Below are 17,403 nucleotides of genomic sequence, written 5' to 3'. Positions count from 1 at the left end.
TGTGACATCAGCTAATTTCACCTTCATTCTTTAACAATCCTCATCAAAAACAGTCATTTTTAAGACTCCCATATGCACATTCTAAAATATATAGTTATGTCAATTTCTTGTCCATTCTCGTGATGAAAATGAACAAATTATGCAGTACGATTAACAATTTAAGAATCAGCATGACTACGGATTTGGGGATTTGGGAATCTGTGGGCTGAATCGCCATACTTTCTACTCTGTATGAAAGCATTAGAAGCGAGAATAAAACATTAATTTTATCAAGATTGAAAATCTACTTTATGATGAACTTAAAACCAAATTCCTCCAATTTTCAGAAGTACACTATGGATTTCTGTTAAATGATAGCGGTTACATAACGGTAGACTTGTGTGGTCTCCATCAAAAGAATGAAAACACTCCCCAGCTGATATTTCTTCGAGGGTATAAGTAGAGTTTTATAAATTTACAGCTTAACACTTTTAACGACAAAACCAAATTTTGCCACCTTTTACAAAAAAGTAGATCAGGATATGTAGCCAAAGGGAAACTATGTACATATGATCCAAAAAATTAACAAAATTATGGAAAAAATACAAGAAAATGATGGAGCAATATTTTGGCGGGAAAAAATGATGGTGCTCAAATGGTTTAATAATATCTAAATCCATTTTTTTGCAGAACTTGAGCTGTTTCAACAAATCTTGTACTTGTCTCTTGTTTAAATCCCTCAAGAGGCATGTGGGTTAAGTCATCATTTTGTACAAGAAATGGTCTAAATCCCCTTAGATGAAACAGCACCTGGCTATATAAATAAGATATCGGTCAATTCATTAAAAAATAAAGAAAAATTAAAATACTGCATATAAAAAATAATAATATAAAATCCAACCAATTTCTAACACTTTTTATATTAGACAAATTAATTTAATAAATTTAAGTTACTGTACAAAACACATTATACAGTTTTTATTTTTACTTTTTATAGTTCAGCCTTCATCAAAATAATTTCTGATTTTCTTAGCCCTGAAGATTTCAGGAAATTCCTTCATTCTGATGCGAAGTCTGGCAAGAGCCAGAGGCAATTAGAATTATTACAGAGCTTCACCTTGTGTTCTGACTACACTTGACAATTCTATCGCATTCTAATCCTCGGCATACAATTGCCTCCTAGTCAATGCTGATTTACAGAACATCCATAAGCATGTCTGTGTGATTGTAATTTCATTTTGCTCACCGACTCAGGTGTTATTTCTGAGACTATTGTTCCAATATTGCCTCACTGAAATGAAATTTGGAATGTCAATTTATGGTTGTGATCCCATTTGTGCAATCTTTATGAAATTATATCTGCCTTGTCTGATCAAAAGAAACAAGTCTGAGAAGCGCCTGGATGGAGAAACAGATTGCCTACGTTATCATGACGGACAGCGTACAGCTCATCAGACTCCATCTTTTGATTGCCATCTTTTTCATTTCGGTGATTTTGAATTATTCTATGATGATACATCAAGCATACTTCATAAACCATACAATTTGGACATGTTTATTAGTCATTTTATTAGACTACTTCTACAGGAAGACTTTCATTCTTCATAATTATACTTGTGGAAACTTTTACTTCAAACTGCTTAAGCCTTAACTATCATTCAACTCAAGTTTAACTCTTTGAATCTTAAGTATTGGTTACCCCGCTTTCAAGAAAAGTTTGGAATTTCCCCCTGTGAACATTAAAAATCGGCCTTTCATTATACTACATACATAACATCTGCTGGAAAATTCTATGCATTCCAGTGGTTGACACTTTTGTCATATACAAAACAAGGTTTTGTATAAACACTTTACTGTATTGTTGGGCAGTCAACCAAAAAAATATTGCTTCAATTATTCGAAATCGTAAATAGTGAACATCTGTTTTTTTTAATGTTAAGATTTCCCCACAAATATGGGAACAATTTTTTTTAATATTGTCATAATGCAAGACTCATAATACGAGATTCCATGAAGGGGCAAAATATTGCCAGACAGAACATATGGCCAGCCATTTTCTACACCCGCTGTAATAGAACAGGACATGTGATCCAAGTTAATTTAGTTACCCATGATTTTAATAAACAACCAACTAACTACCACACTTGTTATTTGATTCTGACCTGTAACTTTGGTGCAACATAGTTCTATTGAACTATCATTCTTTATAAGACATACTTCTTGTTACTCCACGCCCCCAGTTTTATAAACAACCCAACTCAATTCAGATTTCTAGGAGACCTCATTTCAGTTTAAAACAATTTCACAAATGTAGCATTATTTCAAGAGATGCACACAAAACAGAGTGGCTTTACAAAACTTTATTTTTAAAGGGGGAGACATTCAGTGGGCCAATCCATCATGTTCTTGCTTTATTTTTTTTCCAAGGTGGCATTGAGAAGAAGTCGTTAAAGATAGGGTTACACCCACTAATGGCAGGTGTGTAGATGATGACAATAGTAAATGCATGCATTTATCCCTATCATTCTTCAGACAGGTTAGAATTGCTCATAGTATCTTGTAATACAGATACAGATCTGGAGACGGTAGCTGCCTTAATGCATTTCATCCTATTTTGCCACTCTTTGTACATGTAATAATATTGGAAATTCAAGATTTGTAAGTGGTAAACTAGATAGATGGATGGGCATTATCCATAATGTCTTCCAAAAGATGATAGAACAATTGTACCTCAGATAAAACACTATACACCAAAAGCAACAAGACTACAATAGAAGCTTGATGGTAATCTGTATGTTCCATTATCTAAAATTACACTTCATTAGTGTTAATTATGTCTCAAAATCTACATTTCACCAATCTGTATACCTTGACGTCAGCAAATCTGCTTAAATCAGAACAAAAAGCTAAACCAGAAGACAAGTGATTAAATAGATAGGGTTAAATTAGACCCTGTTTGACAAACATGCATTATCTCGAATTGCGCGGCTACTGTGCATCTCTGCTTTTTTTTTTTACCACCACAACAGTTATCCTAATCCTTAAATAATTGCAAATGAGCTTAGATTATTTAGTACCACAACAATCTTTGGTTTATAGTTCTTTTAACACTTTCCTAACATGGATGTGTATCTGTTAAACCACAGCCAAGTTTTATAACCAGGGTCCATATCTCATATGTTTACCACTTTGTTATGCCATACAGACGTTCCTTCAAATCACACAAAAGGAGCCAAGGAAGAGAAAGCCATTCAGCAATTTTCTGGTGCCAAAGTACACAAGAAGTTTATCTACATATTTTTATTGCATACGCTTTGGTAAATGCATACCCCTTTCATGGCGACCGGAAGAACACACAATGTAAAATGAAAGGCACAAAGCACAGCATTGTTTCCAATGAATCCTTGTATAAGTCCCTTCACTGGTCTCCTTAGTCAAGTTTTAATAAAGTCCATTCAAAGAAAAAAAAAAGAATTTTAAATACATAGATTGCACCACTAGTAATGGAATTGTTTCCAAGGATACGCATTTGGTTGATCAAGCCTGCTTGATCATAACCAACCGCATCAACAAAAATCCGAGGAAGGCAAGCAATAAAGAAATTGTTGATACATTTATGGACAATATTATTTTAAAAGATACGAGGAATAATTTACTCAAAACAAAATAAAATAAGTCAAAATTAGAGGGACTGTAAGATAAAAAGATGCATTGCATAAAATTGATGATTCATAGCTGCAATATATTAAAATTGTTCACTTAATCATGTGATAATGTAAAAAACAGCATCATCCACAAGTTAGCCAATTACAGTCAACCTTGTTGCCCCTCCCCTTTATTTTCAGTCACTGTTCACTTTCAGGCACAATGGCATATATTCTCTCAAGCCAGACAGATTACCATGATTACCCCGCCAACACGTGTCTGCTCATACCAATTCTACTCACACCCAGTCCCCCGCTTTCCTCAGAAAATCCTGCTCCATTGAACCTGAAATATGGCAGCAATTGTTACACTGGAACTCTGATAAGCGTCACAACTATTTTTTGTACGAGTTGAAAACATTCCCAGTCAGAAAACAGACCAACTAACATGGCTAGTAAGACGTACACAAAATAGAGATACCAGGCTCATTTACAAACCTCTCTAATAACAGAACCTATCACAACATTCCGCAATAATACGGAAATATTGCGAGTTATGCGTCTTGTCAGCAGGAGAAGTGAAAAGTGAAAATCCAGTATAATTTCTATCTATTTTATAGGCATGCCCGTTATTTCCTGTCATTCATTCACTTGTAATTACGATTCTATTATTAATCTATAGGCCTTCCTTCAGGAATAATTGACCTCATGTGCAAACCAATCCTGTAAAAATGCTACATGCGTGCTATTTTATGTCAGAGGTGAGGAATCAGAGGCCAAACCAATCATATGTAGGAATTGAATGCATCTGCCGCCAGTCGTTGCTTAATTTACGAATGAAATGATAACTAATAAGCATGTGTTAAGTTAACTGCATTAGGTATGTTAGTTGTCATTTGCCGACTTTGTCAAACACTACAACCATCAACAATAGAACAATTACTTTAACATGAAGGTTGCACACTTCAACACCAACACGCGTGCTGTTAATTTACAAGACATAAAATATGAAAATACCATCTCCCTTATCCTGTGGTCCCAGTGATCTGAACCTACTTTCAGATTTTGTACTCCTCCCAGCAGCACCACCTGTTCTGTCAAAAACCCTTGAAATCACTTTCTCTTCGACAACACGTGTGCAACACCTGTTAAACACAACTGCCTTGAAATGGCAACTGGTTATTTTCATAAATACCAATTCTCAACCAAAAAAATGATACTCTAAAAATTAATATTTATTCATTTTTATTTTTTTATTTCATTTTTATTTCCTTCATGTATAATTTCATAATTATCTTGCAGCTTCAACTATTCTGTCAAGATCAGAGGCTATTTAAAAATTTCCATCTTAAAACGCATCATGAGTGAAGAAGACATTAGATAAATAGATAAATTGATAGATCAGCGAGATGGATATATAAAGATTTATCAACCATTCTCATCATCTGATATCCCCCCATGAAAGTAAAGTAACAAACCCCACCAGGAAGCCTAAATTATAGACATCCTATTTGTATTATACATAATGGACCCTCCTATTCTTTTCTCTAAACAGGAAATCACAGAAAAACTGTATGTGTCTGGTTAATTATGTTAGACATGCACTAAATGAGTCACATGTCAAGTGCTAGTATTTCAGACTTGACAGCGCATTAAATATCATTACAATGCACAAATGTGTGCTTTCTTATATCATCTGTGGACAAAAGAAAGCACAAATCTTTGAACAAAAGTCGTCCAACTTAACATAAACCTGATAAGTTTTGAAGTGTTGTATTTTATTTATGCCAATAAATCTCCGTACCAGCCATTTAAAATATTGCAGTATTTGCATTTAAACTTTTCATCTGGTTTTAATTATTAGGTAATTTGAACACACCAAATGACATGATGAAATTCCATTACTATTCCAGTAAGACAAGGAGCTTATTTTCAGAAATTAATGTTTTTTAATGTCATGGTGGGATATTTGAGCCTTTTCTCTTATGAAAGTTTCTTTCCCTGTTCATATTCACAGCGTATTTACATTTATTCGAGTAAGAATTACTATACATCAAATAAACACGGATAGTTTTTTCAATCTGTAACACAGGAAGTCACTGCTGTACTTATGAAATATTCATGATGTTTGACCACTATGCATTCCTTGTGGAGAGTAATATCACAACTGTTATCAGTATATCATATCAATCCATTCTATTTCACTGCCCATTCAATCATACCCTGACTGATCAATTCCTTCTAGTTGCCATGGTTCCTACTGGATGAAGTAATGTAGCCGAACTCACTCAAGCCTATCATGTGTTAGCTTATCTCACAAACGAGGGACTAGATATCTCAATTTTATCATGTCCAGCATACTGCCTCCATCTATTGACACCACCTAATGTGATGATTTGTTTTCCCTATCATGAAACAAATTGAAAAACTTTCTATATTTTCCACTACAGAGAGCATTAATAATAAGTGCTCTGGCTTTATCGATATCAATATTTGATTAGAATTACCTGTGGGGTCCAGCGGGATGTAATTACAGCCGGGAGTTAATGCCCTTTAGTCTATGATAGGTATACACAATAATATAAGCAGACCACAGCCAACAGTTGGATCAATTTATTGACCAAAACACAGATGGACATTTTAAATCATTAATTCAGCAACAGTGACCAGGCAACTCAAATCCATACCTTTCTCCATCTCACATGGTTACCTATCATGCAGATGACATAGTGATGCAAATGAACACTCGTTTATCATTTATGGTCATCTTCGTGTTGTTGTCGTTAGTGGACAAGATGTCGCCTTGAATAATTAATAGCTTAGTAACCTCATCTGTTCAGCTAATGATAATTCAGCCCGGACCACAAATCTCAGCTTGTGATGCTGACAAGCTCATCAACTTTATCTAATAAATACACCTTATATGGCCAGGAAACTAGACACTGTTGGCCAACATGCCTTCATTGGTTCCATATCAATAGCTACTTTTCATCAATAATATGCCATGTGCCTGACTTTATTAAAAACTTCTGTTAGCTTTATTTATTATTTTTGGCAATGAATCCATCAAATGACATTGAGTGATGCAAAGCCAAGTCTGATAAGTCTTTTTTTTTAATCAGATCATCTGGCAGTTCTTTTTAAACCTACTGCTGAGAGATAAACAAATACTTGTAAATATACTTTTGAACATTACCTTGCATTTACTTTCCAAATATCTTGTTTCATATACAGAATTTATTTACAGTGAATCACAGCTTTCAAAAACCAGCAACCATATCTTACTTTAAATATTTTTAATCAGCGGTAGTCACTGATAAACAGTATTAAAAATAATATTTGAAAACGTTGCAGTTATTTATTAAATAAAGTTCAAATGTCTATTATAAATATGGCATTCCACAAGCCATGTGGTATTTTCTCGAAATATTCTTCCTCTTGACATGACAAACATCTCAACTATCAATAAAAAAAAATTTGAGTAAAAATGGGACATTCAGATAAGTTTTCTGCTCCAAAACTTTACAATTTTGACCCACTTTATTGTAAGCGGGGTGCTGAGGTATTTTCCACACAGATTTTAATCATCTATCGGAATCATTAATTTTGAATGTATGACAAGTGATTATCAGATGACATCAATCAGAAAAGCCATTATTATATTTAAATACTAGATCCTCCTGGTACCAAGTTAAGCACCCATTTTTATAAGTCACCCATCTAACCAATCAGAAACAATGCATTTTTGAGGGTCACGATGAAATGATAAAGGGGCTTGACCAGCTGCTTTATGTATTGCATGGTTAATGATAGAAATTCATCTTTCTATGGAACAACTACCTGTCTAAAACTTTTCCTCTAGATTCTCACTAAGCTAAACTGATTATAGACATACCCATTGACTATCATAATGTGCGCGTCTCCTAGATCTATAAAGTCTGCTACAATACAAGGACCTCACCTATTGTACACCTTTTCTCATATTTACATCACAGTTTTTAACTGTCATCAAAGACTGATGAATCAAAATGATTCCTTATCACAACTCATCTTTTTTCCAACAGTGTAAAACATTTTCATCATTATTTATCAGCGAGTTTCAATCTTAGTGTCTGCTGTTATTTATCCAAAATGGATCAGTAAAATACATAAATCTCATTAATTTGTCTATCTTGTCAGAAAAGAAAGTTATTCCCGGATAAATATGCTTAACAAAGAGATCAATAACTCATATTTTGGTCAGAAATCATTAAACATAATGTTCCCTTTTAAGATATGAACTCTGCTTATCTCAGAGTGCTGTCAAAATACTTGTATCTATGTATGACTTTTAACATTAATGCATTTCCGCTAATACTTAAATCAGACTCTGTTTTGTTATATTTCACTAAAAATGTCAGGTGGCTGCTAAGATCAATCCTAAATATGTCATTTTTGATTGAATGGCTTCTTAGTAGTTATTGCTCTATTGTGTGGATTTCCCTAGTCTGTATGGATACTTCAGTCATATTGTTACCTATGCCTACATATTGGCCATTTCAAGTATTATCATTCAGCTCTTTGCAAGCATAAATGAATTTCCAATCCTCTTTTCTTTTGCTCTTGTCAATATTTAAAAAGAAATATTGGCAAGCTGAATGGGACTTCTTTTTACGTCTCACTTGGCACCAATTTAAAATTTGAGGTTATTCCTATCTATGAAAATGATTTGATAACAAATCCTTTAAATTGTGAGATATTTGACTGTACCTGAATTTATTTTTTTAATTTTGTTAATGAATAAATCAACTAATTTTGTAGTTGATTCTGTGAATAAGCGATTATGCAAGAATTGGATAACAGTTTTCTTAAATTCATTTACAACTAGAGGGAGGAATTATTTTTCACCTTCTTAGATTTGTGGAGTACGTTAAAACAAAAGACAAGGTGCCAGAGATGATTTCCTCTTGAACGACTTGAGAGCGAAAACTAGATGACAGTCGACTGACGTTGATACCTACTCTGTACGTCACAAAGACATGCAAGAAACCAAGTTGTGGTTTGTCAGGTAACGGTAATGATGCTACATATTGAAACCGAGCGACAGAAAGCTCACTTAGGCAGGTTATGTGGTGCCAACAATCTTGACTGTTCAACTTATTAGACGACAATGACACAAACGTAGAAAGTAGATTTTCAACTGATAAGATACTTAATTCACCAACATAATGATTGACAGTAGAGAAATGTCAAAACTGCAAGTCAATAAATATACATTACAAATGGGCTTAGATAAAAACTTTTCAAATCTCAGCACACAGATCTAACGGTTGAATTGATGTAAAATGTACTGTATCAATCATCTTTAAAGTATAGCTTCCTGTCAGATATCATAGATATAGTTGGCAAATTACATCACAATACCAGACCTTGCTAACAAAAAACAGATTTTTCGGTGAATGAAAATGATTTCAGAGCCTGCGTAGATGGGGAAAAAAAATCAATTAAGTAAACAGCTATGAAGATTTTGTTTGAATAAGGTTGGTGTTACAAGAGGAGATAGTTGTCATACAACACTTAGGTCAAGTTGAAGAGACAACAATTAATACACAGATTTCCATGTAAACAATGTCACCTGTATACACATTAAAAATTCCATTACACTAACACTGCATTAATGTTGTTGATCAACAAACAAATGAATTAGTTAGTGTTTGCATAAAATTAACCTCATTGGGGAAGCCCCATCTCTCAAAGAAACTGGTGATAATTAGTTTACTTTTCCTGTCATAGCAAATAGAACCTATTTAATATCTTAAGTGTTTGCCATTCATACAACACAAAATGAGTCAAGTTGTCCTGAAATTAATATTTTTCAGTCAATTGTTTGGCAGCTTGGGGAGTCTGTGATTCAAATAAAAAATGCTTACACTATAAGCAGCACATCGAGATGTGACATGAAATCTAAGAAGCCACATGTATACAAAGTAGTAAGAAAATGAATAGGGTCTTTGTACATGTTATGAGTATGAATCATTCCTATGCTATTATTAAAGCCGTCTTGCATGAATATGAAGGAGTGGTCATAGAATTGAGAAGAAAACGGGCTTGGCAGGAATTTATTTTGCAAGAGTGTTTTTTTAAACTCCAGACCAGTTCTCACTGTTTCAGGTGGTGAAGAGGCATCGTGGGAAAAATACACATGTAAACAATAGGTTACTTTTTTCTTTTATCTCTAGTTAATTGAATCAAGCTGAATTATTTAAGATTGTTAATTGAGATGACCCCCTCCCCTTCTTTCTAACATAATTATGAATATTCATTAGATTTTAACAGTTAGCATTCCAATGGGTTAAACCATTTAATGAAGGTAAAGCAGCTTAGCAGCAGCCAACTTTCTCCTTTCATTGCACAAGTGCCAGTCATAAGCTTTTGACACAAGGTGCGAATGGTGGAAACATCAGCCAGCCATGTGTGGATACAGTTCATCCAATATACAGACTTTGTTTGTTTATCACACATAGTACTAAAGTTATTCCTTCAACAAAATTTGGCAGAAAAGATTTAAATTAATAAATGACAAGACATGTATCAAAGTCTGAAATATAATGAGACTGATATCAAAATATTTTATCAGGTGAAGAGTGGTGAGCCTAGTACCAGCACCACACATCGCCAAACATTAATGCGATCATCGGATGGTACAGGTATCTATTCATACTTTTCAACCTGACAGAAGCTACAATGATTTATGATATATTTATCCACTGCTTAGCAGCCATTGAGTGATGTGTTCAAAATTCAAGAGTTTTTCAACATGACAACAACAACTATTAGGTGACCCCCATATGTACATATGCAATTCCTATACTAGTCGGTATACAAACTAGATTTGTTAGTTCATAGCGGAACGCATCATAAACATACAGTGATCATGCAGCTAAGTGATGAACTTTTAAATAAAAAATAAACTTTTTAAATTAGTTTAAGTATTGAAGACAGTGGATTATCTACGACTTGGTATTCTCAACACAAATAGTAAAAATCACGTCCGAAGCATGACAGAACTCAAAATCACTGTCAACCTTGAACAAAACAGTTCTTAACATTCAAGGGCAGTGATATTATTAAGCCTCCACAGGCCATTATGTGTTTATTAATTACTCAGAAATGAAACCCCTAACTGTAAACACACTTTATTTATTCTTTCAAATTCTTTTGAAATCACAAAGAAAGTCTGTTCAATCTCTAGTACAACAAACAAAAGACTCACTTTTTGTTATCAAAAAATTTGATCACTTATTTCAGCCAGCTTGAAGAAATTTGAGATCTTAAATGTAAAGATATTGTTTACCTTAGTGAGGGGGCAAACTACAATAAGGCACAAATATGTATGCAAGAATGAAGGCAGGTATCGGATCTCATACATCACACCTAACTATACTTTCAAGTCTGGTCTTTTACACACCAAAAAAAAAAAAAAAATAGGAAAAAAATCATTTTTTTGTATAGGAATTTCTTGACTATGAAATCAAAAAATATTCTAGCACTCAGCTCAACTCAACTTTAAAAGTCTTGTCTTTTACACTAGATTTGAAAAAAAAAATTGAAAAAATATTTTTTAGCACTTAGCATAGCTCACAAACAATACAGGAACTGATTATTTCTGCTTTCCATCAAGTATTAAATCATTTCCTTTTTCTTTTCCTGTGACCTTGTCAGAGTAAACCCCTAACTTTAGTTTACAAGTGAAAAAGATTAATATTTATAACTTAAAGGAGTGGCCCCAGTCTTGAGTAATTCATAAAAAAGTGATGGTTTCTTCCTGTTTATTATCCACGGTATATTTTATAGCTTTTCCAAGTTGATGTTCAGATTGAAAGTATGGGTGAATAATTGTTTTCTGTTTTATTACTTTTTAACTAAGAAACTGATTATTTGACAAGTATAATAAAGTGAGAACAGTGGCTATGACGTGTCACTACGAGATCAGGTTGTTTTTACAACTTTGTAGGTGTGAAGTACCTCAACCATTTTACACGTAATAAAGATACAACAAAACAATTCTGTTCAGCGAAAGTAAAACCACTGAATATACCATAAAAATCTAACAATAAACTTGCACTTTTATCAGCAGTTAACTTGCCATCCTCATTAAGTTGAGATTAGAAGAAAAATAAAGTTTTTGAGTCAAATGTAAAAATCCAATTTTTTCTTGTTAAAAATACCAGAGAATGTTCTGGAGAGAGAGAGAGGGCTGCTTCGATTTAAAAAAATTAATACAATAAGGAGAGAAGTCAGCTGTAAAACAGGTCATACTATAAAAAATAATCCAATGGGAAAAAATATTAAACAAAACATTCCTTCGTAGGATGTCCAAGAGCCAAATAATTTGATTATTTTTCATAACCTAACATAAACAGAAAAAAAATCCAGTGAAATTAATCTTAATCAGTTAATCGTAATCTGTTTACATAAATGAAGACAACAATTTTTGACTGCTTAATATGCGAACACATGGAGTTTATTGTAAAAACAGCTTTTCATATTTATAGCTGCATGGCATTGGGGTATAAAGTTACAAAAAGAGTGCAGGCGGCTTCACAAGCTGTCAGACCACACACATATAGCACAAGCAAATTCATGTAGCGAACTGAGATGTAGAGTGGTAGCAGGATGGATAATCATATAAACACTTGGCCAGCTTCATATCAAACTATATGGTTGGAAGACCAACAAAAATATCTCATTTATCATTATTTTGACAGTTGGGTTATCAACATGCTGACTACTGAATAAGTGCATTTAAATCCAGTGAAAGAAACCAAATAAGAGAGACCAAGTTAACATGGCATTGTATCCCCCCCCCCTTCTTCCTGAAGATATCATTGATAGCATTGAGTATGATAAAATTCTATTTGTATACATATTGCTGGCTGTACAAGAGTTGTTCCGTTTGAGATCACACTGCAGATAGATGAAAAGGGGACAGACAGTACAAGGTTATGCAATATACTATTGTTATGATTATCAAAGGCCATGTGCTATTGAAAAAATTGAAAAGGAGGTTAGGATGGTGATGAGCTACTATTCAAATAACACCAAAGAAACCATGAAAACACCTAGATTTGTACAAATAACACATCAAAACAATCAAGTCTATTATTCAAAATTCCTATACACGTATCCCAGATACATACATGCTGCACAGAATTTGTTCAAGATTCCAAATTTTTCTAAAATATTCTGAATTACAAGGAAAGAATAAATGCAGACAATAGGAACCTTATCAAAATTCCCAGCCACACCTGACCTGTCCTGCATTTGCAGTATATATAGTTAGTGTTAATTTCAACTGTGATTCAGACATGCCACATTTTCCCCGCTGATTGTTTGCAATTTGGGGGCTTTGATTTGTCAGGGGACAGATATGAAATATGTAAAAGCAAATTTAATAAGATTAGGCTAGTGGAAGTTGCAATTCCTACACAGTTTAAATTATGGGTGATAAATTCTCTGAGGAACCCTGTCTGTTCTTGCACGCTCCCATTAAAAACTAGCTAAATCTCAAGACACATAACAGGGCTAGTGCCGACCCTCTTGTGCCAAATTAAACTTGAAAACCCAGAGTTCCATCAAAACTATGTCAGAGTCAATTTTTCATACTTTGGAAGACCTTTTTGTATTGAAGGGGCAACACTAATCCCAGTGCCACAATATTCGGTGCATTGATTGTTTAATGCGGGGAAAATCACATTGAGAATATCCTCAACTGTATTAAACAGCAGGAAGCTTGATCATAACAACAGTATGATGAAAATGTCAAAAATTCTTCACCCTTCTGACCCAATTTTGATATTATAACAGTAATCTTCTAGCAGCAATTAATCAAACTATGCGATCCATGCTGGAGCACAGCTGCGAAGAATGACATGAATGAAAGCCTATTCAATATCTGGTTGTTGCAGTGAGTGCATTTCTTATGTCTTTCTTTACTTTTCATACAAGGTTGTGATGGAATGCGTAGGAAAGCACATTTTACATAAATCCATGATCCCATTGTACAGCTATGCATATTGACACTTTTTGTTTGTTTACTACACTTTACTTCGTCCTTTTCTTTTCTGTATTCTCAATTGACACGGTGGGGCATGATTGAATTTTCAGTGAAAATTGCATTCTTTTGTGAAAATGAAAAGTTGGCTGAAAACTGCAAACAATGAGCACTCTCGACCAGTAGGTACATATCAATTTTTTATCTGGCTTAATCTCGGCCCCTTTCATCCGTAGCCATAGCACTGTTTGTCTTCACTGACATCATTTCAAAGACGCTTTTATTAAGACTTATTAATGCCCACAATGACAAAGTACAGACATATTTTGCATATTCTATACTGGGACCCACTGTAGCATGCACATCAAATGAGTAACGACTTTACAGCCACAAAAGAAATTTATTCTTTATTGCCCTTGGTCAAAAAATCTCAGGGTGTGTCATTATGTGCTCTAAAAACTTCTTTTCTATTCAAATCTATTCAAGAAAAATGCCATCCGCGTGCAAACACAAGACAAATACCAATGCTGCATTAATTATGGATTTCAAAAGAATGGCCGACAATAGGTGCAACGCACAGTGCTCCATCAGTAGCTCCAAAAAAAACAAAATACCAGCAACAATTATTCATCTGTTGCTTGCGTAATATTCTAAAAGAAACTTGGTTAAAAGTCATCACTTGGGGGGCTTTACCACCATCTTCCTAAAGATTGGTTTAAGTTTTTCCCCCTGGATATATAACAGATGTAGCAACCAGTTGCTTTCAGGGACTAACTTGTTTAATGCGACCTTGTCAACTTAATTGCACAGCTACTAATGTCTATTCAGTCAAATTCAGTAAAGACAAATCTGTTGCTTGCTGAAAATAAAAAAATCAGGTGCACTCAAGCCCTCAATGAATATGTAGTGGGTACAGATTACTAGGCATGAACCAGACACTAAGTGACCTTCACTGGTGAATGACCAGATACTAGTTACAGTTGCCAAGTCTATGTGAAAAAAAAAACAATTGGGTGCTATCTCTGCCACTACAATGCATTTACAGGTGTTGAGAAAAGTTTACAAGACTTCAGAGAAAATATGGATACATAAATTTGATCATGAATAGCCAAAAGCACACACAGAGATAGGTATCGAAGCAAATATGACAGTTATATCTCACCCTGAAATGGGTACTGGCCCCCAGTTGTAACTATTTACATTGTTTCTACCATAGTGGGAATTATTATTTATAATATTTCTTAGCTTTGCTTGTTCATATGGGGCCTCATGCTGATAAATAGACTGGCACTATCAGTGTACATATTTATCATGACCATGAAGGGTGATAACCAACATGCTCTCCTCATTAACTTAATTCAGTGATGGGAAAATGTGATCACGCCAGACAGAGATAGAATATGATCTAATGCACCGTCCACTGGGCTAACAAGATTAGAAAAATCAAAGCACACCGGTGATTCAGTTGATAAATAATAAGCAAATCAAAATATACGAGATGGATTTCTTGATAAAATTTTTTATAAATTTAGATATTGTTTCAATTAAGCGACAGTTTTACAGCGACCGATTATAAAGAAAAAAAAATATGAAAAATATCTTGTGATAGATTTTTATAACTGGGCCCAAGCAGAAAAAAAGCTGTAGTCTGGCATTTAAGATGAATACTAATGTACTATAAGTAAGATTTATAGGTAGAAGCAGTAGTTCACAAACAGGCAATCGGCTTTTTTAAAACTGGCCACTTCATTATGAATAATATGCTAACACACAAAAGTTTTCTTTAAAATGTGCACTATTTTCTATGAAGTAGAGCTCCCAAGACATGGGTTGACGTATAATACAAATGCCAGAAGAGTCTTTATACCGGTTCCCTACTATTGTTTATGTGTCCAAAAAGTGAAAAGAGGCTTCTAGTTGTACAATAATTTCACTGCCTAAAAGCCCTTCTCAAGTTTCAATGCATGACACTTGCCAAAATTACATTGATGAAAAGAGAAAAAGTGACAAAAAGGGGGACAAAAGCCAGAATCGCACAGTGGGGTAGGAGAATCAGGTATGAATGACTGTTCAATTTAAATTGGGCTTTAATTATGAAAAACAAATTAACATATGAAAGAAAACAATAATTAACACGTTATTTGCATATGAATTTGTCTCTAAAAATGAATATGAATTAGTGGTGAAAACGAAGTTTGTTCGTAATTAGCGTATACATGTTAAAACAGGGTGCCTTAAAGTTTGGAGAGTGGCTACTTTTGAGGCCAAGCGAAACGAGATCGAATGGCCACTCAATTCAAACATTTCCCTTAACAACTACAAAGACTGTCTGAAAGAAATGTAAAATATGAAACTCTATACGCCACGAAAGTGAGAGCGCGTATTCATATTTCGCCTTAACTTTAGGGTAAAAATTTAGCAGCGAAACTGTCACACGACCACCTCCTAGAAGGGACGGCAGCAATTTGAATATAAAGCAGAACGATACAAAAAAAGTAAAAAGTTGGAAAGTAAAATCTGTCTCTTGTTTGGAAGAGTTATGGGGAGCAGTTATGGCGTTTCATAAAAGACTGCTACTGTATGCTGCTGTCACCGAACTACGCGTAGGTCCCGACAACACGCACACACAGCACACGTCAAAACTTCAACTCCCGCTTTCACCCGCATTCCAAAACACAATTTCAAGTTCTCGTCAAATAAAAGTTATTCAAATTTTCAAATGGAAGTCGCCTACTAGGGAAAGATAAATGGGAGCCAAGTACAACTGTCAAATAAGTCGGAGAAGAAAGTCGAAATCTCAAGACGTAACTATATAAACAATTGTTGCAAACTAAAGCGACGCGTACTGAAATGTGCATGAACCCACATCAAGGAATTTCATAAGTTCCAACAGTTGTCATTGGAAAGTGTGACGAAGGCGAAGAGAGCCGCCCGCCGTCCCATCAATTCTAGCTGTCAAAGTATTACCCCGTCGCCCAACAGTTCTAATAGGTCCATGGCCAGAATAAGCTCAGCAGACAAATTTGTATAAACATTTTATCGGATGTCAAAATACCGATAGGTAGAAGCCCTGGCCTAAGAAAAGGCCACCGGTAATGAAGTCAAAACGCCAAGAAAACAAGCCCTGTCGGCGTTACTCACCGTTTTCCAGAATCGTGGACGTGTCTTGGTCGCTCCCTAGGTGCTGCGGTTTGGCCTGCTTTCGGCGCGACATGGCTGGAAACAACAGCAGCGGGGAAATGATTAGAAATTCGCCGAGTTTGGCAAAATTACGGAAATTACAGTGGGGGCCCCAGTGCGCATGTACAGAAATTTATGATTTATCAATAATGCATTGCGTTATGTTTCGAATGCATTGCCGTGATTGGCCGCTCTACTCATTACTAAGACAACTTTCATAATAAAATTTCAACCGGAGAGAAAAGAGAAGACTAGCATTAAGTCCATCAAGAGATACGTGCGGCTGTCAGACAGTGGACGTAATTTAATTTGGCGTATTTTTATAACTACTGACAACTTTTGTGACCTGTATTGGGAAATGGCGCGAATGTCACACACTGTGGAAGATCGTTCAACAACACAACGTACGCGTGTAGCGCCGTTTGACTTGCTTACTGATTTCATCAACTTAGAGTTTAACATTAACAAACCAAACTTAGATAATAATTCGCAATATATCTTTTTGCCTTATATAAATACACACCCAGTTGTAAAAAGCTCGACGACCCGCCTGAGTGCGCGATGACA

The 17,403-nt window shown here is 34.7% G+C and overlaps 1 protein-coding gene across 2 annotated transcripts in view; it reads right to left on the bottom strand.

The window, feature by feature from the left end:
• Nucleotides 1-16,957, bottom strand: part of LOC100313738 (spalt-like transcription factor) — a 46,019-nt gene extending 29,062 nt beyond the window's left edge. For both annotated transcript variants that reach the window (XM_085500407.1, XM_002738509.4), the window contains exon 1: nucleotides 16,798-16,957. In XM_085500407.1, the coding sequence (XP_085356533.1) occupies nucleotides 16,798-16,870 (73 nt within the window). In that variant the 5' untranslated portion in view covers nucleotides 16,871-16,957. The remainder of the gene's footprint in view (nucleotides 1-16,797) is intronic.
• Between the last annotated feature and the right edge of the window lie 446 nt (nucleotides 16,958-17,403).

This window comes from Saccoglossus kowalevskii, chromosome 6, assembly GCF_978046115.1.
Source record: "Saccoglossus kowalevskii chromosome 6, keSacKowa6.1, whole genome shotgun sequence".
NCBI lineage: Eukaryota > Metazoa > Hemichordata > Enteropneusta > Harrimaniidae > Saccoglossus > Saccoglossus kowalevskii.
Note: the sequence above shows the minus strand (reverse complement) of the source record. Positions and strands in the feature narration are given on the sequence as shown.